The sequence below is a fragment of the Pelecanus crispus genome (genome assembly GCF_030463565.1).
Source record: "Pelecanus crispus isolate bPelCri1 chromosome 30 unlocalized genomic scaffold, bPelCri1.pri SUPER_30_unloc_5, whole genome shotgun sequence".
Lineage (NCBI taxonomy): Eukaryota > Metazoa > Chordata > Aves > Pelecaniformes > Pelecanidae > Pelecanus > Pelecanus crispus.
The window spans coordinates 15,144-38,081 of NW_027461238.1; the positions used below are offsets into that span (position 1 = coordinate 15,144).

General features: G+C 67.0%; 1 protein-coding gene across 1 annotated transcript in view; it reads left to right on the forward strand.

Annotated features, from left to right (window-relative positions):
• Nucleotides 1-22,938, forward strand: part of LOC142596815 (ryanodine receptor 1-like) — a gene marked incomplete at both ends in the record, with an annotated part of 44,070 nt that overhangs the window by 14,859 nt on the left and 6,273 nt on the right. The window contains 23 exon segments of the mRNA XM_075727305.1: nt 312-552; nt 1,570-1,657; nt 1,777-1,869; nt 2,696-2,710; nt 4,786-4,956; nt 5,045-5,104; nt 6,097-6,234; nt 6,995-7,107; nt 8,173-8,269; nt 9,059-9,165; nt 9,889-9,940; nt 10,122-10,199; nt 10,278-10,377; nt 10,991-11,070; nt 12,877-12,953; nt 14,105-14,178; nt 15,159-15,176; nt 19,223-19,303; nt 19,425-19,513; nt 20,661-20,803; nt 21,422-21,527; nt 22,171-22,252; nt 22,778-22,938. Of these exon segments, the coding sequence (XP_075583420.1) occupies nt 312-552; nt 1,570-1,657; nt 1,777-1,869; nt 2,696-2,710; nt 4,786-4,956; nt 5,045-5,104; nt 6,097-6,234; nt 6,995-7,107; nt 8,173-8,269; nt 9,059-9,165; nt 9,889-9,940; nt 10,122-10,199; nt 10,278-10,377; nt 10,991-11,070; nt 12,877-12,953; nt 14,105-14,178; nt 15,159-15,176; nt 19,223-19,303; nt 19,425-19,513; nt 20,661-20,803; nt 21,422-21,527; nt 22,171-22,252; nt 22,778-22,938 (2,264 nt within the window).

Below are 22,938 nucleotides of genomic sequence, written 5' to 3' on the forward strand. Positions count from 1 at the left end.
TGGGCTGGTACTAAGGATGGTGCTGGTGGCCCTAGGTGGTCCCAGGGAGGTGCTGGTGGCTCTGGGCAGGTCCCAGGGAGGTGCTGGTGGCCCTGGGCAGGTCCCAAGGATGGTGCTGGTGGCCCTAGTTGGTCTAAGGATGGTGCTGGTGGCCCTAGGTGGTCCCAGGGAGGTGCTGGTGGCCCTGGGCAGGTCCCAAGGATGGTGCTGGTGGCCAAGGGCTGGTGCTGGTGGCCCTGGGTGGTGCCAGGATGGCGCTGGTGGCCGCAGGTGGGTCCCCCGGCCGCAGCCCCCCGCCCCTGTCCCCGCAGTGTTCGCCCAGCCCATCGTCAGCAAGGCGAAGCCGGAGCTGCTGCGCTCCCACTTCATCCCCACCATGGAGAAGCTGAAGAAGCGGGCGGGCAAGGTGGTGGCCGAGGAGGAGCAGCTCCGCATGGAGGCCAAGGCGGAGGGGGAGGACGCCGAGCTGCTCATTCGCGACGAGTTCTCCGTCCTCTGCCGCGACCTCTACGCGCTCTACCCCCTGCTCATCCGCTACGTGGACAACAGCCGGTGAGGAGGGGCGGGCCGTGGCCGCGGGCACGCGAGGATGCTGAGGAGCATCCCTTGGGAGCCGTGGTCCCCCCGTGGTGGGGAGAAACTGGGGGGGCATGGACGTCCCGTGATGGTGGCCATGGGGACCCGCTGGTGGTGGCCATGGGGACCTGCTGATGGTGGCCATGGGGACATGGGGACCCGCTGATGGTGGCCATGGGGACCTGGTGATGGTGGCCCTGGGGACCCGCTGATGGTGGCCATGGGACCTGGTGATGGTGGCCCTGGGGACCCTGCTGATGGTGGCCATGGGGACCCACTGATGGTGGCCATGGGGACATGGGGACCCGCTGATGGTAGCCATGGGGACCTGGTGATGGTGGCCCTGGGGACCCGCTGATGGTGGCCATGGGGACCCGCTGATGGTGGCCCTGGGGACCCACTGGTGGTGGCCATGGGGACCCGCTGGTGGTGGCCATGGGACCCACTGATGGTGGCCATGGGGACCTGGTGATGGTGGCCCTGGGGACCCGCTGATGTTGGCCCCAAGGGGACCCGCTGGTGGTGGCCATGGGGACCCGTTGATGTTGGCCATGGTGACCCGCTGATGGTGGCCATGGGGACCCACTGATGGTGGCCCTGGGGACATGCTGATGGTGGCCATGGGGACCCGCTGATGGTGGCCATGGGGACCTGGTGATGGTGGCCATGGGGACCCGCTGGTGGTGGCCCTGGGGACCCACTGATGGTGGCCATGGGGACATGGGGACCCGCTGATGGTGGCCCTGGGGACATGCTGATGGTGGCCATGGGGACCCGCTGATGGTGGCCCTGGGGACCCGCTGGTGGTGGCCCTGGGGACATGCTGATGGTGGCCATGGGGACCTGGTGATGGTGGCCCTGGGGACCCGCTGATGTTGGCCATGGGGACCCGCTGATGGTGGCCATGGGGACATGGGGACCCACTGATAGTGGCCCTGGGGACCCACTGATGGTGGCCCTGGGGACATGCTGATGGTGGCCATGGACCGGCAGGGCCAAGTGGCTGACGGAGCCCAACGAGGACGCGGAGGAGCTGTTCCGCATGGTCGGGGAGGTCTTCATCTACTGGTCCAAGTCCCACGTGAGTGGGGGGCATTGGGGGGGCACGGGGGACCGTGGTGCCTGGGGGTTGGGGGTACAGGGGACGTGGGGGGGGTCCCAGGGCGGGGGTCGCTCAGCCCCGCGTGTCCCCCCCGGCAGAACTTCAAGCGTGAGGAGCAGAACTTCGTGGTGCAGAACGAGATCAACAACATGTCCTTCCTCACCGCCGACAGCAAGAGCAAGATGGCCAAGGTGTGTGTGGGGGAGGGGGCACCGCGCACCCCTGGCTGCACCCCCGCCTCCTGCCTGGCACCCCCAGACCCCTCATCCTGCACCCCCCGCCCGCCCGACACCCCAGTCCCATGGATGGGGGTGTCCATCCCTCCGCAAGACTGCCTAGTGCCCCCAAACCCACCCAAACTCTGGCACCTCCACCCCTCCCAACCCACCTGGTACCCCCAACACCCCTGGTACCCCTAAACCACCCCAAAACCCACCCGGTGCCCCCAAACCCACCCCAGCCCAGGCACCTCCACCCCTCCCAACCCACCTGGTACCCCCAACACCCCTGGTACCCCTAAACCACCCCAAAACCCACCCGGTGCCCCCAAACCCACCCCAGCCCAGGCATCTCCACCCCTCCCAACCTCCCTGGTACCCCCAACACCCCTGGTACCCCTAAACCACCCCAAAACCCACCCGGTGCCCCCAAACCCACCCCAGCCCAGGCATCTCCACCCCTCCCAACCTCCCTGGTACCCCCAACACCCCTGGTACCCCTAAACCACCCCAAAACCCACCCCGTGCCCCCAAGCCCAGGCACCTCCACCCCTCCCAACCCACCTGGTACCCCCAACCTCCCCCAGTCTACCCGGTACCCTCAGCCCCCACCAATCCCCCCCAGATTCAGGCATCTCCATCCCACCCGCTGCCCCCCCACCCCCCTTATCCCGGCGTCTCCATCCCTCCCCACCCAGCCGGGCCCCCAAGCCCCCCGCGCCCACCCCCAGGGACGCGGGGACGGGGACCTAACGCTGTCTCTTCTCTCCTGCCCTTGGCTGCGGGCGCTGGCACCTAGTCCGGAGACGGCCAGGTTAGCGGGGCCACGCTGCGCGGGGAGGGGGCCCCAGGGACCCCGGCCTCCACCCTGGGGTCCTGCCCCTCGGGGCCACCATGGCTGGGACCCCCAGGACCCCTCCAGGGTCCTCCTCTGTGGGGCCACCATGGTGGGGGACCCCCAGGACCCCTCCAGGGTCCTCCTCTGTGGGACCACCGTGGTGGGGGACCCCCAGGACCCCTCCAGGGTCCTTCTCTGTGGGACCACCATGGCTGGGACCCCCAGGACCACTCCAGGGTCCTCCTCTGTGGGGCCACCATGGTGGGGGACCCCCAGGACCACTCCAGGGTCCTCCTCTGTGGGGCCACCATGGTGGGGGACCCCCAGGACCACTCCAGGGTCCTGCCCCTCGGGGCCACCATGGCTGGGACCCCCAGGACCCCTCCAGGGTCCTGCTCTGTGGGACCACCATGGTGGGGGACCCCCAGGACCCCTCCAGGGTCCTCCTCTGTGGGACCACCATGGCTGGGACCCCCAGGACCCCTCCAGGGTCCTCCTCTGTGGGACCACCATGGCTGGCACCCCCAGGACCACTCCAGGGTCCTCCTCTGTGGGGCCACCATGGTGGGGGACCCCCAGGACCCCTCCAGGATCCTGCCCCTCGGGGCCACCATGGCTGGGACCCCCAGGACCCCTCCAGGGTCCTGCTCTGTGGGACCACCATGGTGGGGGACCCCCAGGACCCCTCCAGGGTCCTCCTCTGTGGGACCACCATGGCTGGGACCCCCAGGACCCCTCCAGGGTCCTCCTCTGTGGGACCACCATGGCTGGGACCCCCAGGACCCCTCCAGGGTCCTGCTCTGTGGGACCACCATGGTGGGGGACCCCCAGGACCCCTCCAGGGTCCTCCTCTGTGGGGCCACCATGGTGGGGGACCCCCAGGACCCCTCCAGGATCCTGCCCCTCGGGGCCACCATGGCTGGGACCCCCAGGACCCCTCCAGGGTCCTGCTCTGTGGGACCACCATGGTGGGGGACCCCCAGCACCCCTCCAGGGTCCTCCTCTGTGGGGCCACCATGGTGGGGGACCCCCAGGACCCCTCCAGGGTCCTGCTCTGTGGGACCACCATGGTGGGGGACCCCCAGGACCACTCCAGGATCCTGCCCCTTGGGACCACCATGGCTGGGACCCCCAAGGGCATCCTGGGGTCCTGCCCCACAGGGTCACATCTGGGACTTCTGGAGCTGCGTGGCACCGGGGTCCTGGCCCTGATGTCCCCAGCCCCTGATGTCCCCAGCCCCCCTGGTACAGGGGTCCTGGTGCTGATGTCGCCATCCCTGTGGCATGGGGGTCCCAACACCGATGTCCCCATCCTGGTGGCACAGGGTCCTGGTCCTGAGGTGTCCCCATGGCATGGGGGTCCTGGTGCTGGTGTCCCCATCCTTATGGGGGACACCGATGTCCCCATCCCCATGGCATGGGGGTCCTGGTGCTGGTGTCCCCATCCTTGTGAGGGCCACCGATGTCCCCGTCCTTAATGGCATGGGGGTCCTGGTGCTGGTGTCCCCATCCTTATGGGGGACACCGATGTCCCCATCCTTACGGCATGGGGGTCCTGGTGCTGGTGTCCCCATCCTTATGGGGGACACCGATGTCCCCATCCCCCTGGTACAGGGGTCCTGGTGCTGATGTCGCCATCCTTGTGGGGGACACCGATGTCCCCATCCCCATGGCATGGGGGTCCTGGTGCTGGTGTCCCCATCCTTGTGGGGGACACCGATGTCCCCATCCCCATGGCATGGGGGTCCTGGTGCTGGTGTCCCCATCCTTATGGGGGACACCGATGTCCCCATCCCCCTGGTACAGGGGTCCTGGTGCTGGTGTCCCCATCCTTGTGGGGCACACCGATGTCCCCATCCCCATGACACAGGGGTCCTGGTGCTGATGTCCCCGTCCCCATCCTTGTGGGGGACACCGATGTCCCCGTCCTTATGGCACGGGCGTCCTGCCGCTGATGTCCCCATCCCTGTGTGATTGGGATCCTGCTCCTGATGTCCCCATACCCCTGGCTGGGTGTGGTGGCCCTGACGTCCCCATCCCTGTCCCTGCAGGGGGGTGGCTCGGAGCAGGAGCGGACGAAGAAGAAGCGCCGAGGGGACCGGTACTCCATCCACACCTCCCTCATCGTCGCCACCCTGAAGAAGATGCTGCCCATCGGCCTCAACATGTGCTCGCCCACCGACCAGGAGCTCATCAGCCTGGCCAAGGGCCGCTACGCGCTGGTGGGTGGGGGGCGGTGGGGCTGGGGACAGCCCCCGCCGTTGGGGACAGCCCCTGACATGGCCCTGTCGTGTTCCCTGCGCCCTGCAGAAGGACACGGACGAGGAGGTGCGGGAGTTCCTCAACAACAACCTGCACCTGCAGGGCAAGGTGAGGTGGCCCTTCCCCGCCCTGTCCCCAACGTGTCCCCTCCACGTGCCCGTGGTCCCCGTGTCCTTGTGGTGCCTGTATCCCCTCGGTCCCCGTGTGCCCCACCGTGTCCCCCACCATGTCCCCATGGTCCTTCTGGTCCCCGTGGTCCTTCAGGTCCCCATGGTCATCGCGGTGCCTCTATCCCTGGGGTGCTCATGGTCCCCACTGTGTCCTCATGGTCCCTGTGTGCCCTGCCATGTCCCCATGGACTCCGTGTGCCCCAGCATGTCCCCATGGCCATCGTGGTGCCTCTATCCCCACGGTCCCCGTGGTCCTTGTGGTCCCCATGCCCTCATGGCCATCGCGGTGCCTGTACCCCCACGGTCCTTGTGGTCCCCATGCCCTCATGGCCATCGCGGTGCCTGTACCCCCACGGTCCTTGTGCTCCCCATGTCCCCATGGCCATCGCGGTGCCTGTACCCCCACGGTCCTTGTGCTCCCCATGCCCTCATGGTCATCACGGTGCCTGTACCCCCACGGTCCTTGTGCTCCCCATGTCCCCATGGCCATCGTGGTGCCTGTACCCCCACGGTCCTTGTGCTCCCCATGTCCCCATGGCCATCGCGGTGCCTGTACCCCCACGGTCCTTGTGGTCCCCATGTCCCCATGGCCATCGCGGTGCCTGTACCCCCACGGTCCTTGTGCTCCCCATGTCCCCATGGCCATCGCGGTGCCTGTACCCCCACGGTCCTTGTGCTCCCCATGTCCCCGTGGCCATCGCCGTGCCTGTACCCCCACGGTCCTTGTGCTCCCCATGTCCCCATGGCCATCGTGGTGCCTGTACCCCCACGGTCCTTGTGCTCCCCATGTCCCCATGGCCATCGTGGTGCCTGTACCCCCATGGCCCCCATGGTCCTTGTGCTCCCCATGGCCATCGCGGTGCCTGTACCCCCGTGCTCCCCACGTGCCCCACCATGTCCCTGTGGTCACCATGCCCCCCGTGTTCCCAGTGCGAGAACAACTCCTCCATGAGGTGGCAGATGGCCCTGTACCGCGAGATGGCCGGCAAGGCCGAGGACTCCGACAGCCCCGAGAAGATTGTCCGGAGGGTGCAGGAGGTGTCGGCCGTGCTCTACCACCTCGAGCAGGTCAGGGGTCCCGGGGGGGTCCCAGGGAATCTGGGGGTCCCTGGGGTGCAGGAGGTGTTGGCCGTGCTCTACCAGCAGCAGGTCCTCAGGGGTCCCCAGATGCTCCAGGGGTGGTCTGGGGTGTCCCTGGGGTGCAGGGGATATTGGCTGTGCCCCATGGCCTTGAGCAGGTTGGGGCCCTGGGGGTCTTGGGGGGCTCTGAGGGGTACCAAGGTACTTTAGAAATCCCTGGGGGGTCCCTGGGGTTCTCAAGAGTCTCGGGGAGGGGCCATGATGTGCTCCAGGGGTGCCATGGGGGGTCCCTGGGATGCTCTGGGGGCGTGGGGGGGGTCCCTAGGGTGCTCTGGGGGGTCCCTGGGATGCTCTGGTGGTGTGGGGGGGTCCCTAGGATGTTCCTGGGGTGCTCTGGGGGGTCCCTAGGGTGTTCCTGGGGTGCTCCGGGGCGTCCCTGGTGTGCTCTGGTGGTGTGGGGGGGTCCCTGGGATGTTCCTGGGGGGCTCTGGGGGGTCCCTAGGGTGTTCCTGGGGTGCTCCGGGGTTCCCTGGGATGTTCCTGGGGGGCTCTGGGGGGTCCCTAGGGTGTTCCTGGGGTGCTCCGGGGGTCCCTGGGATGTTCCTGGGGGGCTCTGGGGGGTCCCTAGGGTGTTCCTGGGGTGCTCCGGGGTTCCCTGGGATGTTCCTGGGGTGCTCTGGGGGTCCCTAGGGTGTTCCTGGGGTGCTCCGGGGGTCCCGGCGTGCCCAGGTGACACCCCCCGCCCCAGACGGAGCACCCCTACAAGTCCAAGAAGGCCGTGTGGCACAAGCTGCTGTCCAAGCAGCGCCGCCGCGCCGTGGTCGCCTGCTTCCGCATGACGCCCCTCTACAACCTGCCCAGGTGGGCACTGGGGGGACTGGGAGGGACTGGGAGGGACTGGGAGCTGCCGAGGGAGGGGCTCTGAACCCCTGGAGACCCCCTGGGGGTGACTGGGACCACTGGGGAGCCCCTGGGGGCAACCAGGGATCCCTTAGGGGCAACTGGGAATGCCCCAGAGCCATGTGGAGGCAACTGGGGAGCTCCTGGGGGTAACTGGGAACCCCCGAGGGCAACCCAGAACCCTCCGGGGGGCAACTGGGGGTAACTGGGAACCCCGAGGGCAACCCAGAACCCTCCGGGGGGCAACTGGGGGTAACTGGGAACCCCCGAGGGCAACCCAGAACCCTTCTGGGGGCAACTGGGGGTAACTGGGAACCCCCGAGGGCAACCCAGAACCCTTCTGGGGGCAACTGGGGGTAACTGGGAACCCCCGAGGGCAACCCAGAACCCTCCGGGGGGCAACTGGGGGCAACTGGGAACCCCCGAGGGCAACCCAGAACCCTTCTGGGGGCAACTGGGGGCAACTGGGAACCCTCGAGGGCAACCCAGAACCCTTCTGGGGGCAACTGGGGGTAACTGGGAACCCCCGAGGGCAACCCAGAACCCTTCTGGGGGCAACTGGGGGTAACTGGGAACCCCCGAGGGCAACCCAGAACCCTCCGGGGGGCAACTGGGGGTAACTGGGAACCCCCGAGGGCAACCCAGAACCCTCCGGGGGGCAACTGGGGGCAACTGGGAACCCCCGAGGGCAACCCAGAACCCTTCTGGGGGCAACTGGGGGTAACTGGGAACCCCCGAGGGCAACCCAGAACCCTTCTGGGGGCAACTGGGGGCAACTGGGAACCCCCGAGGGCAACCCAGAACCCTCCGGGGGGCAACTGGGAACCCCCGAGGGCAACCCAGAATCCTTTTGGGGGCAACTGGAGGCAACTGGGGGTAACTGGGAACCCCGAGGGCAACCCAGAACCCTCCGGGGGGCAACTGGGAACCCCTTGGGAGCCCCTGGGGGCAACTGGGGGTAGGTGGGTGGACCCCCGCGCCGGCTCCCGGGGAGCGGGCCCCCCGTCACCCCGCCGTGCCCCCCAGGCACCGGGCCTGTAACATGTTCCTGGAGGCGTACAAGCTCTCCTGGCTGGTGCCCGAGGAGCACCCCTTCGAGGACCGCATGATCGACGACCTCTCGGTGAGCCGGGCCCCGCGGGGGCTCCCAAGGAACCAGCCATGGGGCGAGAGGAAACGGCCTCAACTTGCTTCGGGGGGGGGGGGGTTAGCTTGGATATTGGGGGAAATTCCTTCAGGGAAAGAGTGGTCAAGCGTTGGAACGGGCTGCCCAGAGGGGTGGGGGGTCCCCAGCCCTGGGGGGGCTCAAAACCGGGCAGAGGTGGCACTGGGGGACATGGTTTGGTGGCCATGGGGGTGTTGGGGTGACGTTGGGCTGATGATCTTGGAGATCCTTCCCAACCTCAGTGATTCCTGGTTTTAGTCTCATTATAAATAACCCATCCCCCAAGGCAGGAAACATGGAATTACGGCCCGGCCCTTAATGGGTTGAGCGGTGGCCTTGGGAGCGTTGGGTTGACGGTTGGGCTGGGTGGTCTTAAGGGTCTTTGCCAACCTCAACGCTTCCATGATTCCATGATTCAGGACATGGTTTGGTGGGCATGGGGGTGTTGGGGTGACGTTGGGCTGACGATCTTGGAGATCCTTCCCAACCTCAGTGATTCCTGGTTTTAGTTTCATTAAAAATAACCCATCCCCCAAGGCAGGAAGCATGGAATTGCTCTTTTGCCCTTAATGGGTTGAGCGGTGGCCTTGGGAGCGTTGGGTTGACGGTTGGGCTGGGGGATCTTAAGGGTCTTTGCCAACCTCAACGCTTCCATGATTCCGTGATTCTGTGACCTGGCTGGGCTGGGGTGGGGTCACTGGCTTGGGGACCCCCCCCATCTGAACCCTGTGCTGGTGGCCGAGGTAGAAGTCAGGGGAGGAGGAGGAGGAGGAGGAAGAGGAGCGGGATAAGAAGCCGGACCCCCTGCACCAGCTCATCCTGCACTTCAGCCGGACGGCGCTGACGGAAAAGAGGTGGGGGTGGGGGTGCCCGGACCCCTGGGTTCCCCCGGGGTGAGGGGGGGGGGTGCCTGGACCCCTGGATCCCCCCAGGGTGAGGGGGGGGGGGTGCCCGGACCCCGGGGTCCCCCTGGGGTGTTGGTGGGGGGTGCCTGGACCCCTGGGTCCCCCCAGGGTGAGGGGGGGGTGCCCGGACCCCTGGGTCCCCCCAGGGTGGTGGGGGGGGGGCCGGTGCCCGGACCCCTGGGTCCCCCCAGGGTGAGGGGGGGGTGCCCGGACCCCTGGGTCCCCCCAGGGTGGTGGTGGGGGTGCCCGGACCCCTGGGTCCCCCCAGGGTGGTGGTGGGGGGTGCCCGGACCCCTGTGTCCCCCCAGGGTGAGGGGGGGGTGCCCGGACCCCTGGGTCACCCTGGGGTGTTGGTGGGGGGTGCCCGGACCCCTGGGTCCCCCCAGGGTGAGGGGGGGGTGCCCGGACCCCTGGGTCCCCCCAGGGTGGTGGGGGGGGGGGGGCGGTGCCCGGACCCCTGGGTCCCCCCAGGGTGAGGGGGGGGTGCCCAGACCCCTGGGTCCCCCCAGGGTGGTGGGGGGGGGTGCCCGGACCCCTGGGTCCCCCCAGGGTGAGGGGGGGGGTGCCCGGACCCCTGGGTCCCCCCAGGGTGGGGGGGGGGTGCCCGCACCCCTGTGTCCCCCCATGGGGGGTCCCGGTGCACCCCTTGGAGCCGTGCCCCCCGTCCCGCAGCAAGTTGGAGAAGGATCATTTGTACATGGCGTACGCTGGCATCATGGCCAAGGTGGGTCCTGTGCCCCCGTGTGCCCCCCACCTCCCCTGCGCCCCCCCAGACCGCCCAGCCCCGCGGGCTCCTGTCCCTGCTTGGGGCGGGGGGGGGGGGCTGCAGGGGTTGGGGGTCCCCACGGATTGTGGGGGACCCCTGGGATGGTGGTGGGGGGCTCAACTGGGCTTGCCCCCCGCAGAGCTGCCACATCGAGGAAGGGCAAGAGGAGGAGAAGGAGGAAGAGAAGGAGGAAGAGGAAGCAGAGGACTCATTCGAGGTGGGTGCGGGGGCACCCTGCGCCCCCCTGCCCCCCGTGACCCCCCACCCCCCCTGACCCCCCACCCTGGCCCCCCAGGAGAAGGAGATGGAGAAGCAGAAGCTGCTGTACCAGCAAGCCCGGCTGCACACGCGGGGCGCGGCCGAGATGGTGCTGCAGATGATCAGCGCCTGCAAGGGTGAGACCCCCGCCCGCACCCCCGGCACGGGGGGGCTCCTCGTGAGACCCCCTGGCATGGGGGGGTTCCTTGTGAGACCCCCTGGCATGGGGGGGTTCCTCGCGTGACCCCCTGGCATGGGAGGGTTCCTTGTGAGACCCCCTGGCATGGGGGGGTTCCTCGCGTGACCCCCTGGCATGGGAGGGTTCCTTGTGAGACCCCCTAGTGTGGGGGGGTCCTCCTGAGACCCCCTGGCACGGGGGGGTTTCTTGTGAGACCCCCTGGCACGGGGGGGTCCTCCTGAGACCCCCTGGCGCGGGGGTTCCTCCTGAGACCCCCTGGCGGGGGGGGTCCTCCTGAGACCCCCTGGCACGGGGGGGTTCCTTGTGAGACCCCCGGCATGGGGAGGGTCCTCCTGAGACCCCCTGGCGCAGTGGGGTCCTCACGAGACCCCCTGGCGGGGGGTTCCTCCTGAGACCCCCTGGCACGGGGGGGTTCCTTGTGAGACCCCTGGCACGGGGGGTTCCTCCTGAGACCCCCTGGCGTGGGGGGTTCCTCCTGAGACCCCCTGGCGGGGGGGGTCCTCACGAGACCCCCCGGCGCGGGGCCGTGGTGACGGTGCGCGGCGTTGCAGGGGAGCGGGGCGACATGGTGTCCTCCACCCTCAAGCTGGGCATCTCCATCCTCAACGGGGGCAACGCTGACGTGCAGCAGGTAGGGCGGCGTCCGTGTGTCCCCGTGTCCGTGTGTCCCCGTGTCCGTGTGTCCGTGTGTCCCCGTGTCCCTGTGTCCCCGTGTCTCCGTGTGTCCCCGTGTCCGTGTGTCCCCGTGTCCCTGTGTCCCCGTGTCTCCGTGTGTCCCCGTGTCCGTGTGTCCCCATGTCCGTGTGTCCCCCTGTCCGTGTGTCCGTGTGTCCCCGTGTCTCTGTGTCCCCATGTCCGTGTCCCCATGTCCCCGTGTCTGCATGTCCCCGTATCCCCGTGTCCTCATGTCCCCGTGTCCGTGTGTCCCCAAGTCCGTGTGTCCCCCTGTCCGTGTGTCCGTGTGTCCCCGTGTCCCCATGTCCGTGTCCCCATGTCCCCGTGTCTGCATGTCCCCGTATCCCCGTGTCCTCATGTCCCCCTGTCCGTGTGTCCCCCTGTCCGTGTGTCCCCGTCCGTGTGTCCCCGTGTCCGTGTGTCCATGTGTCCCCCTGTCCGTGTGTCCCCATGTCCCCGTGTCCTCGTGTCCCCGTGTCCGTGTGTCCCCATGTCCCTGTGTCTGTGTGTCCCTGTATCCCCGTGTTCCCATGTCCGTGTGTCCCCATGTCCGCGTGTCTGCGTGTCCCCATGTCCATGTGTCCCCATGTCCATGTGTCCCCGTGTCCTCGTGTCCCCGTGTCCTCGTGTCCCCGTGTCCGTGTGTCCCCATGTCCCTGTGTCTGTGTGTCCCTGTATCCCCGTGTTCCCGTGTCCGTGTGTCCCCATGTCCGCGTGTCTGCGTGTCCCCATGTCCATGTGTCCCCGTGTCCGTGTGTCCCCGTGTCCACGCACGGAGCTGCGTCATTGCCATGGGAGCATGCACGGGGTTGCCCATCCTGGCATGCCTGTCACATGTGCGCACACGTGTCTGTGTGTCCACACACATGTCTGTGTGTCTGCGGACGTGCCCACGGGTCTGTATGTCCGCGCACGTGTCCGTGTGTCCGCCCACGGGTCCATATGTCCGTGTGTGCACACCCACATGTGCTTCCATCCACACGTCCATGCACGAGCAAGCCCCCATGGGCACATCCGTGTCCCCGTGCCGGTGGCCGTGGCCGTGTCCCCGTGTCGGTGGCTGTGTCCGTCTGTCCATGTGTGTCCTCATGCCGGTGGCTGTCCCCGTGTCCCCGCGTCCCCGCGCCCATGGCCGTGTCCGTCTGTCCATGCATGTCCCCGTGCCGGTGGCCGTGTCCGTGTCCTCGTGTCCATGTGTCCCCATGCCGGTGGCCGTGTCCGTCTGTCCATGCGTGTCCCCGTGCCAGTGGCCGTGTCCGTCTGTCCATGCGTGTCCCCATGCCGGTGGCTGTCCCCGTGTCCCCGTGCCGGTGGCCGTGTCCGTCTGTCCATGCGTGTCCCCGTGCCAGTGGCTGTCCCCGTGTCCCCATGCCAGTGGCCGTGTCCGTCTGTCCATGCGTGTCCCCGTGCCGGTGGCCGTGTCCGTGTCCTCGTGTCCATGTGTCCCCATGCCGGTGGCCGTGTCCGTCTGTCCATGCGTGTCCCCGTGCCGGTGGCCGTGTCCGTGTCCTCGTGTCCATGTGTCCCCGTGCCGGTGGCCGTGTCCGTCTGTCCATGCGTGTCCCTGTGCTGGTGGCTGTCCCCGTGTCCCCGTGCCGGTGGCCGTGTCCGTCTGTCCATGCGTGTCCCCGTGCTGGTGGCTGTCCCCGTGTCCCCGTGCCGGTGGCCGTGTCCGTCTGTCCATGCGTGTCCCTGTGCTGGTGCCCGTGTCCGTGTCCCCGTGCCGGTGGCCGTGTCCGTCTGTCCATGCGTGTCCCCCCAGAAAATGCTGGATTACCTGAAGGAGAAGCGGGAGGTCGGGTTCTTCCAGAGCGTCCAGGCCCTGATGCAGACCTGCAGGTGACACGCGGGTGTCGGGGTCCCCCCGTGGGTATTGGGGTCCCCCATGGGTATCAGTGTCCCCCGCGGGTATTGGGGTTCCCCGTGGGTATTGGGGCCCCCCCATGGGTATTGGGGTTCCCCGTGGGTATTGGAGTTCCCCCATAGGCATCGGGGTCCCCCCGTGGGTATTGGGGTCCCCCATGGGTATTTGGGTTCCCCGTGGGCATTGGGGCCCCCCCGTGGGTATTGGGGTTCCCTGTGGGTATTGGGGTCCCCCCCGTGGGTATTAGTGTCCCCTGTGGGTATCGGGGTCCCCCCGCAGGTATTGGGGTTCCCCGTGGGTATTGGAGTTCCCCCATAGGCATCGGGGTCCCCCCGTGGGCATCGGGGTCCCTCTGTGGGTATTGGGGTTCCCCCGTGTGTATCGGGGTCCCCCCGTGGGTATCGGGGTCCCCCAGTGGGTATTTGGGTTCCCCCGTGGGCATCAGGGTCCCCCTGTGGGTATTGGGGTCCCCCTGTGGGTATTGGGGTTCCCCCGTGTGTATCGGGGTCCCCCCGTGGGTATTGGGGTTCCCTGTGGGTATTGGGGTCCCCCCGTGGGTATTAGTGTCCCCTGTGGGTATCGGGGTCCCCCCGCAGGTATTGGGGTTCCCCGTGGGTATTGGAGTTCCCCCATAGGCATCGGGGTCCCCCCGTGGGCATCGGGGTCCCCCTGTGGGTATTGGGGTTCCCCCGCGTGTATCGGGGTCCCCCCGTGGGTATTGGGGTCCCCCGTGGGTATCGGGGTCCCCCAGTGGGTATTTGGGTTCCCCCGTGGGTATCGGGGTCCCCCCACGGGTATTGGGGTCCTCCTGTGGGTATTGGGGTTCCCCTGTGTGTATCGGGGTCCCCCCATGGGTATTGGGGTCCCCCTGTGGGTATTGGGGTTCCCCCGTGGGTATCGGGGTCCCCCCGCGGGTATTGGGGTCCCCCCGCAGGCATCAGGGACCCCCTACAGACATGGGGGTCCTCCCTTGGGTGTCAGGGTCCCCCCATGGGCGTTGGGGTGTCCCCCATGGGAGGGGGGTCCCCAGGAGCTTCAGGACCCCCAGGGAGGGACCGGGTCCAGCCGGGGGGGGTCCCGGAAGGGTTTTGGGGGTCCCCGTCTTGACGCCCCCGTGTCCCCGCAGCGTCCTGGACCTCAACGCCTTCGAGCGGCAGAACAAGGCGGAGGGGCTGGGCATGGTGACGGAGGAGGGGACGAGTGAGTGGGGGGCCCTGCCCGCGCGCCCCCGGGACCCCCCCGACTGCTGCTGTCCCCGGGGGGGGCGGGGGGCCGTGACTGGGGGGGGGTCCCCATCCTGTGCCCCCCGTCCCGCTGCGCTGCTCCCCCCGAGGCCCAGCTATTAATGTGGCTCTGAGCCCCTAATGCCCCCCCAAACCCCTAATGCCCCCCCAAAACCCCTAATGCCCCCCCAAACCCCTAATGCCCCCCCAAACCCCTAATGCCCCCCCAAAACCCCTAATGCCCCCCCAAACCCCTAATGCCCCCCACCCCTAATGCCCCCCCAAACCCCTAATGCCCCCCACCCCCTAATGCCCCCCCAAAACCCCTAATGCCCCCCACCCCTAATGCCCCCCAAACCCCTAATGCCCCCCGCCCCCTAATGCCCCCCACCCCTAATGCCCCCCCAAACCCCTAGTGCCCCCCCAAACCCCTAATGCCCCCCGCCCCCTAATGCCCCCCACCCCTAATGCCCCCCAAACCCCTAATGCCCCCCACCCCCTAATGCCCCCCACCCCTAATGCCCCCCCAAAACCCCCAATGCCCCCCCAAACCCCTAATGCCCCCCACCCCCTAATGCCCCCCACCCCCTAATGCCCCCCCAAACCCCTAATGCCCCCCCAAAACCCCTAATGCCCCCCACCCCTAATGCCCCCCCAAACCCCTAATGCCCCCCACCCCTAATGCCCCCCCCAAAACCCCTAATGCCCCCCACCCCTAATGCCCCCCCACCCCTAATGCCCCCCCAAACCCCTAATGCCCCCCCAAACCCCTAATGGCCTCCTCCCCCTAATGCCCCCCACCCCCTAATGCCCCCCACCCCTAATGCTCCCCCAATGCCCCCCACCCCTAATACCCCCCCCAATGCCCCCCCATGCCCCCCCCCATGCCCCCCCATGCCCCCCGCCCCCGCTCACCTGCTCTCTCCCCTTCTCTCCCGTCCCGGCTCCCGGCGGCAGTCATCAGCCGTGAGAACGGTAAATGCGCGTTGTAGGGGCGGGGGGCGTCGTGGGGTGCGTGGGGTGTTACTGTAGGGTCTGTAGGGGCGGGGGGCATCGTGGGGTCCATAGGGTGTTATTGTAGGGTCTGTAGGGTGTTACTGTAGGGTCTGTAGGGGCGGGGGGGCATCGTGGGGTCCATAGGGTGTTATTGTAGGGTCTGTAGGGTGTTATTGTAGGGTCTATAGGGGCAGGGGGGCATCATGGGGTCCGTAGGGTGTTATTGTAGGGTCTATAGGGGTGGGGGGCATCGTGGGGTCCATAGGGTGTTATTGTAGGGTCTATAGGGGTAGGGGGGCATCGTGGGGTCCATAGGGTGTTATTGTAGGGTCTGTAGGGTGTTATTGTAGGGTCTATAGGGGTGGGGGGCATCATGGGGTCCGTAGGGTGTTATTGTAGGGTCTATAGGGGTGGGGGGCATCGTGGGGTCCATAGGGTGTTATTGTAGGGTCTATAGGGGTAGGGGGGCATCGTGGGGTCCATAGGGTGTTATTGTAGGGTCTGTAGGGTGTTATTGTAGGGTCTATAGGGGCAGGGGGGCATCATGGGGTCCGTAGGGTGTTATTGTAGGGTCTATAGGGGTGGGGGGGCATCGTGGGGTCCATAGGGTGTTATTGTAGGGTCTATAGGGGTAGGGGGGCATCGTGGGGTCCATAGGGTGTTATTGTAGGGTCTGTAGGGTGTTACTGTAGGGTCTGTAGGGGCGGGGGGGCATCGTGGGGTCCATAGGGTGTTATTGTAGGGTCTGTAGGGTGTTATTGTAGGGTCTATAGGGGCAGGGGGGCATCATGGGGTCCGTAGGGTGTTATTGTAGGGTCTATAGGGGTGGGGGGCATCGTGGGGTCCATAGGGTGTTATTGTAGGGTCTATAGGGGTAGGGGGGCATCGTGGGGTCCATAGGGTGTTATTGTAGGGTCTGTAGGGTGTTATTGTAGGGTCTATAGGGGTGGGGGGCATCATGGGGTCCGTAGGGTGTTATTGTAGGGTCTATAGGGGTGGGGGGCATCGTGGGGTCCATAGGGTGTTATTGTAGGGTCTATAGGGGTAGGGGGGCATCGTGGGGTCCATAGGGTGTTATTGTAGGGTCTGTAGGGTGTTATTGTAGGGTCTATAGGGGTGGGGGGCATCATGGGGTCCGTAGGGTGTTATTGTAGGGTCTATAGGGGTGGGGGGCATCGTGGGGTCCATAGGGTGTTATTGTAGGGTCTATAGGGGTAGGGGGGCATCGTGGGGTCCATAGGGTGTTATTGTAGGGTCTGTAGGGTGTTATTGTAGGGTCTATAGGGGTGGGGGGCATCATGGGGTCCGTAGGGTGTTATTGTAGGGTCTATAGGGGTGGGGGGCATCGTGGGGTCCATAGGGTGTTATTGTAGGGTCTATAGGGGTAGGGGGGCATCGTGGGGTCCATAGGGTGTTATTGTAGGGTCTGTAGGGTGTTATTGTAGGGTCTATAGGGGTGGGGGGCATCGTGGGGTCCATAGGGTGTTATTGTAGGGTCTATAGGGGTGGGGGGCATCGTGGGGTCCATAGGGTGTTATTGTAGGGTCTATAGGGGTAGGGGGGCATCGTGGGGTCCATAGGGTGTTATTGTAGGGTCTGTAGGGTGTTATTGTAGGGTCTATAGGGGTGGGGGGCATCGTGGGGTCCATAGGGTGTTATTGTAGGGTCTATAGGGGCAGGGGGGCATCGTGGGGTCCGTAGGGTGTTATTGTAGGGTCTGTAGGGTGTTATTGTAGGGTCTGTAGGGCTGGGGGGCATCGTGGGGTCCATAGGGTGTTATTGTATGGTCTGTAGGGTGTTATTGTAGGGTCTATAGGGGCGGGGGGCATCGTGGGGTCCATAGGGTGTTATTGTATGGTCTGTAGGGTGTTATTGTAGGGTCTAGAGGGGCAGGGGGGCATCGTGGGGTCCATAGGGTGTTATTGTAGGGTCTGTAGGGCTGGGGGGCATCATGGGGTCCATACGGTGTTATTGTAGGGGCTATAGGACTGGGGGGTTATTGTGGGGTCTATAGGGTGTTTGTGTAGGGTCTATAGGACCAGGGGTGTTATCGTAGGGTCTATAGGGTGTTATTGTAGGGTCTATAGGGTGTTTGTGTAGGGTCTATAGGACCAGGGGTGTTATTGCAGGGTCTATAGGGTGTTATTGCAGGGTCTGTAGGGTGTTATTGTAGGGTCTGTAGGACCAGGGTTGTTATCGTAGGGTCTATAGGGTGTTATCGTAGGGTCTATAGGGTGTTACCGTAGGGTCTATAGGGTGTTATTGCAGGGTCTGTAGGGTGTTATTGTAGGGTCTATAGGACCAGGGGTGTTATCGCAGGGTCTATAGGGTGTTATCGTAGGGTCTATAGGGTGTTATCGCAGGGTCTATAGGGTGTTATCGCAGGGTCTATAGGGTGTTACCGTAGGGTCTATAGGGTGTTATTGCAGGGTCTGTAGGGTGTTATTGTAGGGTCTATAGGACCAGGGGTGTTATCGCAGGGTCTATAGGGTGTTATCGTAGGGTCTATAGGGTGTTATCGCAGGGTCTATAGGGTGTTATCGTAGGGTCTATAGTGTTATCGCAGGGTCTATAGGGTGTTATCGTAGGGTCTATAGGGTGTTATCGTAGGGTCTATAGGGTGTTACCGTAGGGTCTATAGGGTGTTATCGCAGGGTCTATAGGGTGTTACCGTAGGGTCTATAGGGTGTTATCGCAGGGTCTATAGGGTGTTATCGCAGGGTCTATAGGGTGTTACCGTAGGGTCTATAGGGTGTTATCGCAGGGTCTATAGGGTGTTACCGTAGGGTCTATAGGGTGTTATCGCAGGGTCTATAGGGTGTTATCGCAGGGTCTATAGGGTGTTACCGTAGGGTCTATAGGGTGTTATCGCAGGGTCTATAGGGTGTTACCGTAGGGTCTATAGGGTGTTATCGCAGGGTCTATAGGGTGTTATCGTAGGGTCTATAGGGTGTTATCGTAGGGTCTATAGGGTGTTACCGCAGGGTCTATAGGGTGTTACCGTAGGGTCTATAGGGTGTTATCGCAGGGTCTATAGGGTGTTACCGTAGGGTCTATAGGGTGTTATCGTAGGGTCTATAGGGTGTTACCGTAGGGTCTATAGGGTGTTACCGTAGGGTCTATAGGGTGTTATCGCAGGGTCTATAGGGTGTTACCGTAGGGTCTATAGGGTGTTACCGCAGGGTCTATAGGGTGTTAGCGCAGGGTCTCCGGGCTGGGGGTGCTGGCGGCGGGTGTCACAGGCATGGCGTCCCCGTGCCCCGTCCCCAGAGCGGGATGGGGACCCACGGCGTGTCCCCGCTTGTCCCCGCAGCTGCCGCCCCCCGCTCCCCCCGGCCCCGCTGGCTGCCCCCTCCCCGTGCCACCCCCTGCCCCCCCGGGGTGTCCCCCTGCCCCCCCAGCATGTCCCCCTGCCCCCCCGGGGTGTCCCCCTGCCCCCCCAGCATGTCCCCCTGCCCCCCCGGGGTGTCCCCCTGCCCCCCCAGCATGTCCCCCTGCCCCCCTGGGGTGTCCCCTGCCCCCCCGGCGTGTCCCCGTGCCCCCCCAGCATGTCCCCCTGCCCCCCTGGGGTGTCCCCTGCCCCCCCGGCGTGTCCCCGTGCCCCCCCAGCATGTCCCCCTGCCCCCCCGGCGTGTCCCCGTGCCCCCCCAGCATGTCCCCCTGCCCCCCTGGGGTGTCCCCGTGCCCCCCCGGCGTGTCCCCGTGCCCCCCCAGCATGTCCCCCTGCCCCCCCAGCATGTCCCCCTGCCCCCCCGGCGTGTCCCCGTGCCCCCCCAGCATGTCCCCCTGCCCCTCCAGGGTGTCCTCCTGCCCCCCTGGGGTGTCCCCTGCCCCCCCGGGGTGTCCCCCTGCCCCCTGGGGTGTCCCCTGCCCCTCCAGGGTGTCCCCCTGCCCCCCCGGGGTGTCCCCCTGCCCCTCCAGGGTGTCCCCCTGCCCCCCCGGGGTGTCCCCCTGCCCCCCCGGGGTGTCCCCGCGCCCCCCGCGCCCCGGCCCTGTCGCTGCGTGACCCCGTCCCGGTGCCGCAGGGGAGAAGGTGATGTCGGACGACGAGTTCACGCAGGATCTGTTCCGGCTGCTCCAGCTGCTGTGCGAGGGGCACAACAACGGTGAGCGGGGGGCTCTGGGGCGGGAAGGGGCGGGAGGCGGAGCTGGGGGACAGCCGTGGGGGCTATGGGGCAGGTGTGGGGCGGCCGTGGGGCAGGTCTCACCCCGCTCCCCCCCGCCCAGATTTCCAGAACTATCTGCGCACCCAGACGGGGAACACGACCACCATCAACATCATCATCTGCACCGTGGACTACCTGCTGCGCCTGCAGGTGCCCGGCCCCCCGCCCCACGGCCCCCCGCCCCACGGCCCCCCGCCCCACGCTGCGCCCCACGGCCCCCTGCCCCAACTGCGCCCCAGCTGCACCCCAACTGCACCCCCACGCTGCGCCCTCCGGCCCGGACCCCTCCCCAGTCCCTGCCCCACACCCCGCGGCTCTGCCCCAGCCCCGACCCGCCTTCCCTGACCCACATCCCTGACCCACATCCCTCACCTCCATCCCTGACCCACATCCCCGACCCACATCCCCTTGCCCTGCTCTGTCCCACGTACCGCCCCAGGTCCCCGACCATCCCCGTGTCCCTGTGCTGCTGGTGGTCCCCGCGTCCCCATCCCCGTGTCCCTGTGCTGCTGGTGGTCCCCACATCCCCATGTCCCCTGTGCTGCTGGTGGTCCCCACGTCCCTGTGCTGCTGGTGGCCCCCACGTCCCCATCCCCGTGTCCCTGTGCTGCTGGTGGTCCCCGCGTCCCCGTCCCTGTGCTGCTGGTGGTCCCTGCATCCCCATCCCCGTGTCCCTGTGCTGCTGGTGGTCCCCGCGTCCCCATCCCCGTGTCCCTGTGCTGCTGGTGGTCCCCACGTCCCCGTGTCCCTGTGCTGCTGGTGGTCCCTGCATCCCCATCCCCGTGTCCCTGTGCTGCTGGTGGTCCCCACGTCCCCATGTCCCTGTGCTGCTGGTGGTCCCCACGTCCCCATCCCCGTGTCCCTGTGCTGCTGGTGGTCCCCACGTCCCCGTGTCCCTGTGCTGCTGGTGGTCCCCGCGTCCCCGTCCCTGTGCTGCTGGTGGTCCCCACGTCCCCGTGTCTCTGTGCTGCTGGTGGTCCCCACGTCCCCGTCCCTGTGCTGGTGGTCCCCACGTCCCCACCTCCATGTCCCTGTGCTGCTGGTGGCCCCCACGTCCCCATGTCCCTGTGCTGCCGGTGGTCCCCGTGTCCCTGTCCCCATGTCCCTGTGTTGGTGGCCCCCACATCCCCGTCCCTGTGCTGATGGTCCCCCACGTCCCCGTCCCCATGTCCCTGTGCTGCCGGTGGTCCCCGCATCCCTGTCCCTGTGCTGCTGGTGGCCCCCACGTCCCCGTCCCCGTGCCGGTGGTCCCCGTGTCCCCGCCCCCCTGCCGCTGACAGTGCCCATCCGGTGGCAGGAGTCCATCAGCGACTTCTACTGGTACTACTCGGGGAAGGACGTGATCGACGAGCAGGGGAAGCGCAACTTCTCCAAGGCCATGGCCGTGGCGGCCATGGCCGTGGCCAAGCAGGTCTTCAACAGCCTCACCGAGTACATCCAGGTGAGCCCCCCCCGAGCCCCCCCCACCCCTCGCCAAGCACAGCCAGGTGGGAGGGACCCTGCAGCCCCCCACAATGTCCCTGGGGTCCCCAGGAGTCCTGGTGTCCTGGCGATCCTGGGGTCCCCATGTCCCTGCGAGGTCCCCAAGGACCCCGGTGTCCCAGGGGTCCCAATATCCCCCGGAGGTCCCCAAGGACCCTGGGGGGGTCCCAAGGGTCCTGATGTCCCCAGGAGGTCCCCAAGGACCTGTCCCAATATCCCCGGGAGGTCCCCAAGGACCCTGGGGGTGTCCCTGGGGGTCCTGATATCCCTGTGATGTCCCCAAGGACCCTGGGGGTGTCCCGGGGTCCCGATGTCCCCAGGAGGTCCCCAAGGACCCTGGGGGTGTCCCTGGGGGTCCCTTGGGGAAGTTCTGAAGTCCCTGGGAGGAGACCCCCGTGTCTAAGGGGTCCTGATGTCCCCGGGGTCCCCAGGAGCCCCAGCATCCTTGATGTCCCCTGGGGGTCCCAGGTCCCTGGGGGTCCCAGGACTCCCCGGGGCTCCCACTGTCCCCGAGGGTCCCCGGGGGGTCTCGGGGGGTCCCCTGGGACCCGCAGTGCCAGCGCCCGCTGCCCGCAGGGGCCCCTGCACGGGGAACCAGCAGAGCCTGGCCCACAGCCGCCTCTGGGACGCCGTCATCGGCTTCCTCCACGTCTTCGCCCACATGATGAAGAAGCTGGCCCAGGTGGGCGCGGGGAGGGGCACTGGGAGCACTGGGAGCACTGGGAGCCCCACACACCCCCTACTAACCCGCTGCCCCCCTCCTCGCTGTCCCCAGGGTGGGGGAGGGTTGAGGGACGCCCGGGTCCCCAGTGGCATCAGCGGCCCCCCCCCCAGCCCCCCACCCATCCTGTTGGCCCTGGGGCACCCTAAGGACCCCCCCCCAGCTTGGGGGGGGGCTGACACCCCCACGACACCCCGGGAGGACCCCGCGGTGCCCCGGGGGGACCCCGTGACGCCCCGGGCTGGCTCTGACGGACCTTTCCGCCCCCGCTGCCGCCAGATGGGCCGAACGCCGGGACCGCGGATGGGCGTAAGCACCCGCCGAGCCTCCCCGCCGCCGTCCCCCCCCCCCGGCGCTGCATGGCCTCGCTAACCCCCTCCCCTGGCATGGCAGAGCCCCCCAAAGACCCCCCCCCGCTTGGGTTGTGTGCGAACTGGGGGGGCCACCCCCCACCCCCCCCCCCCCCGTCTTGTGGTGCGAGGAGCGGTGCTGGAGCGGGTCGTGCCCCCAGGTAAGGGGGTGCGGGGGCCGCGGTGGGGGGCACGGCACGGGGGAGGCCACCCCAGGGCTCATGGCGTCCCCCCGTGGTGTCGTCCCCTGCCAGGACTCCAGCCAGATCAGGCTGCTGAAGGAGCTGCTGGACCTGCAGAAGGACATGGTGGTGATGCTGCTGTCCCTGCTGGAAGGTGGGGTCCCCTCGCCGTGCCCCCCGGGGTGTCCAGGACCCATCTGCTGCCATGGCCGCCCCAGCGTCACCTAGGGTCCCGCTGGCATCCGGGGTGGCCTCGCCGACCCGTGCCACCTGGGGTTCGGACAGCCCATCCGCCATCCGGGGTGTCCCGGTGCCACCCGGCGTTCCCGTATCGCTGGGGGTGCCCCCCGGGATGAGGTCTCCTCACCATCCAGGCTGTCCCCCGCGCCATCGGGGGGGTCCCCGTCACCCTTGCCCCTCGAGGGGCGCTCCCCGCCACCATGGTGGCCCATGCCACCTTGACCGCCTGGGACATCCCCTGTCCTTCGGGGTGTCCCCTTGCTCTCGAGGGCGCTCCCCACCACCATGGTGGCCCATGCCACTTGAGGTGTTGTCCTTGGCCAGCTGGGACATCCCCTGGTCACCAGCGCTGTCCCTGTGCTCTCCAGCGTGTCCCCCAGGCACCGGGGCTGTCCCGGCAGCACCCCCCAGACCTGACGGGACTGCCCCCCTTCCACAGGCAACGTGGTGAACGGGACCATCGCCCGGCAGATGGTGGATATGCTGGTGGAGTCCTCCAGCAACGTCACCATGATCCTCAAGTTCTTCGATATGTTCCTGAAGCTGCGGGACATTGTGGGCTCGGACGCCTTCCGCGACTACGTCTCAGACCCGCGCGGT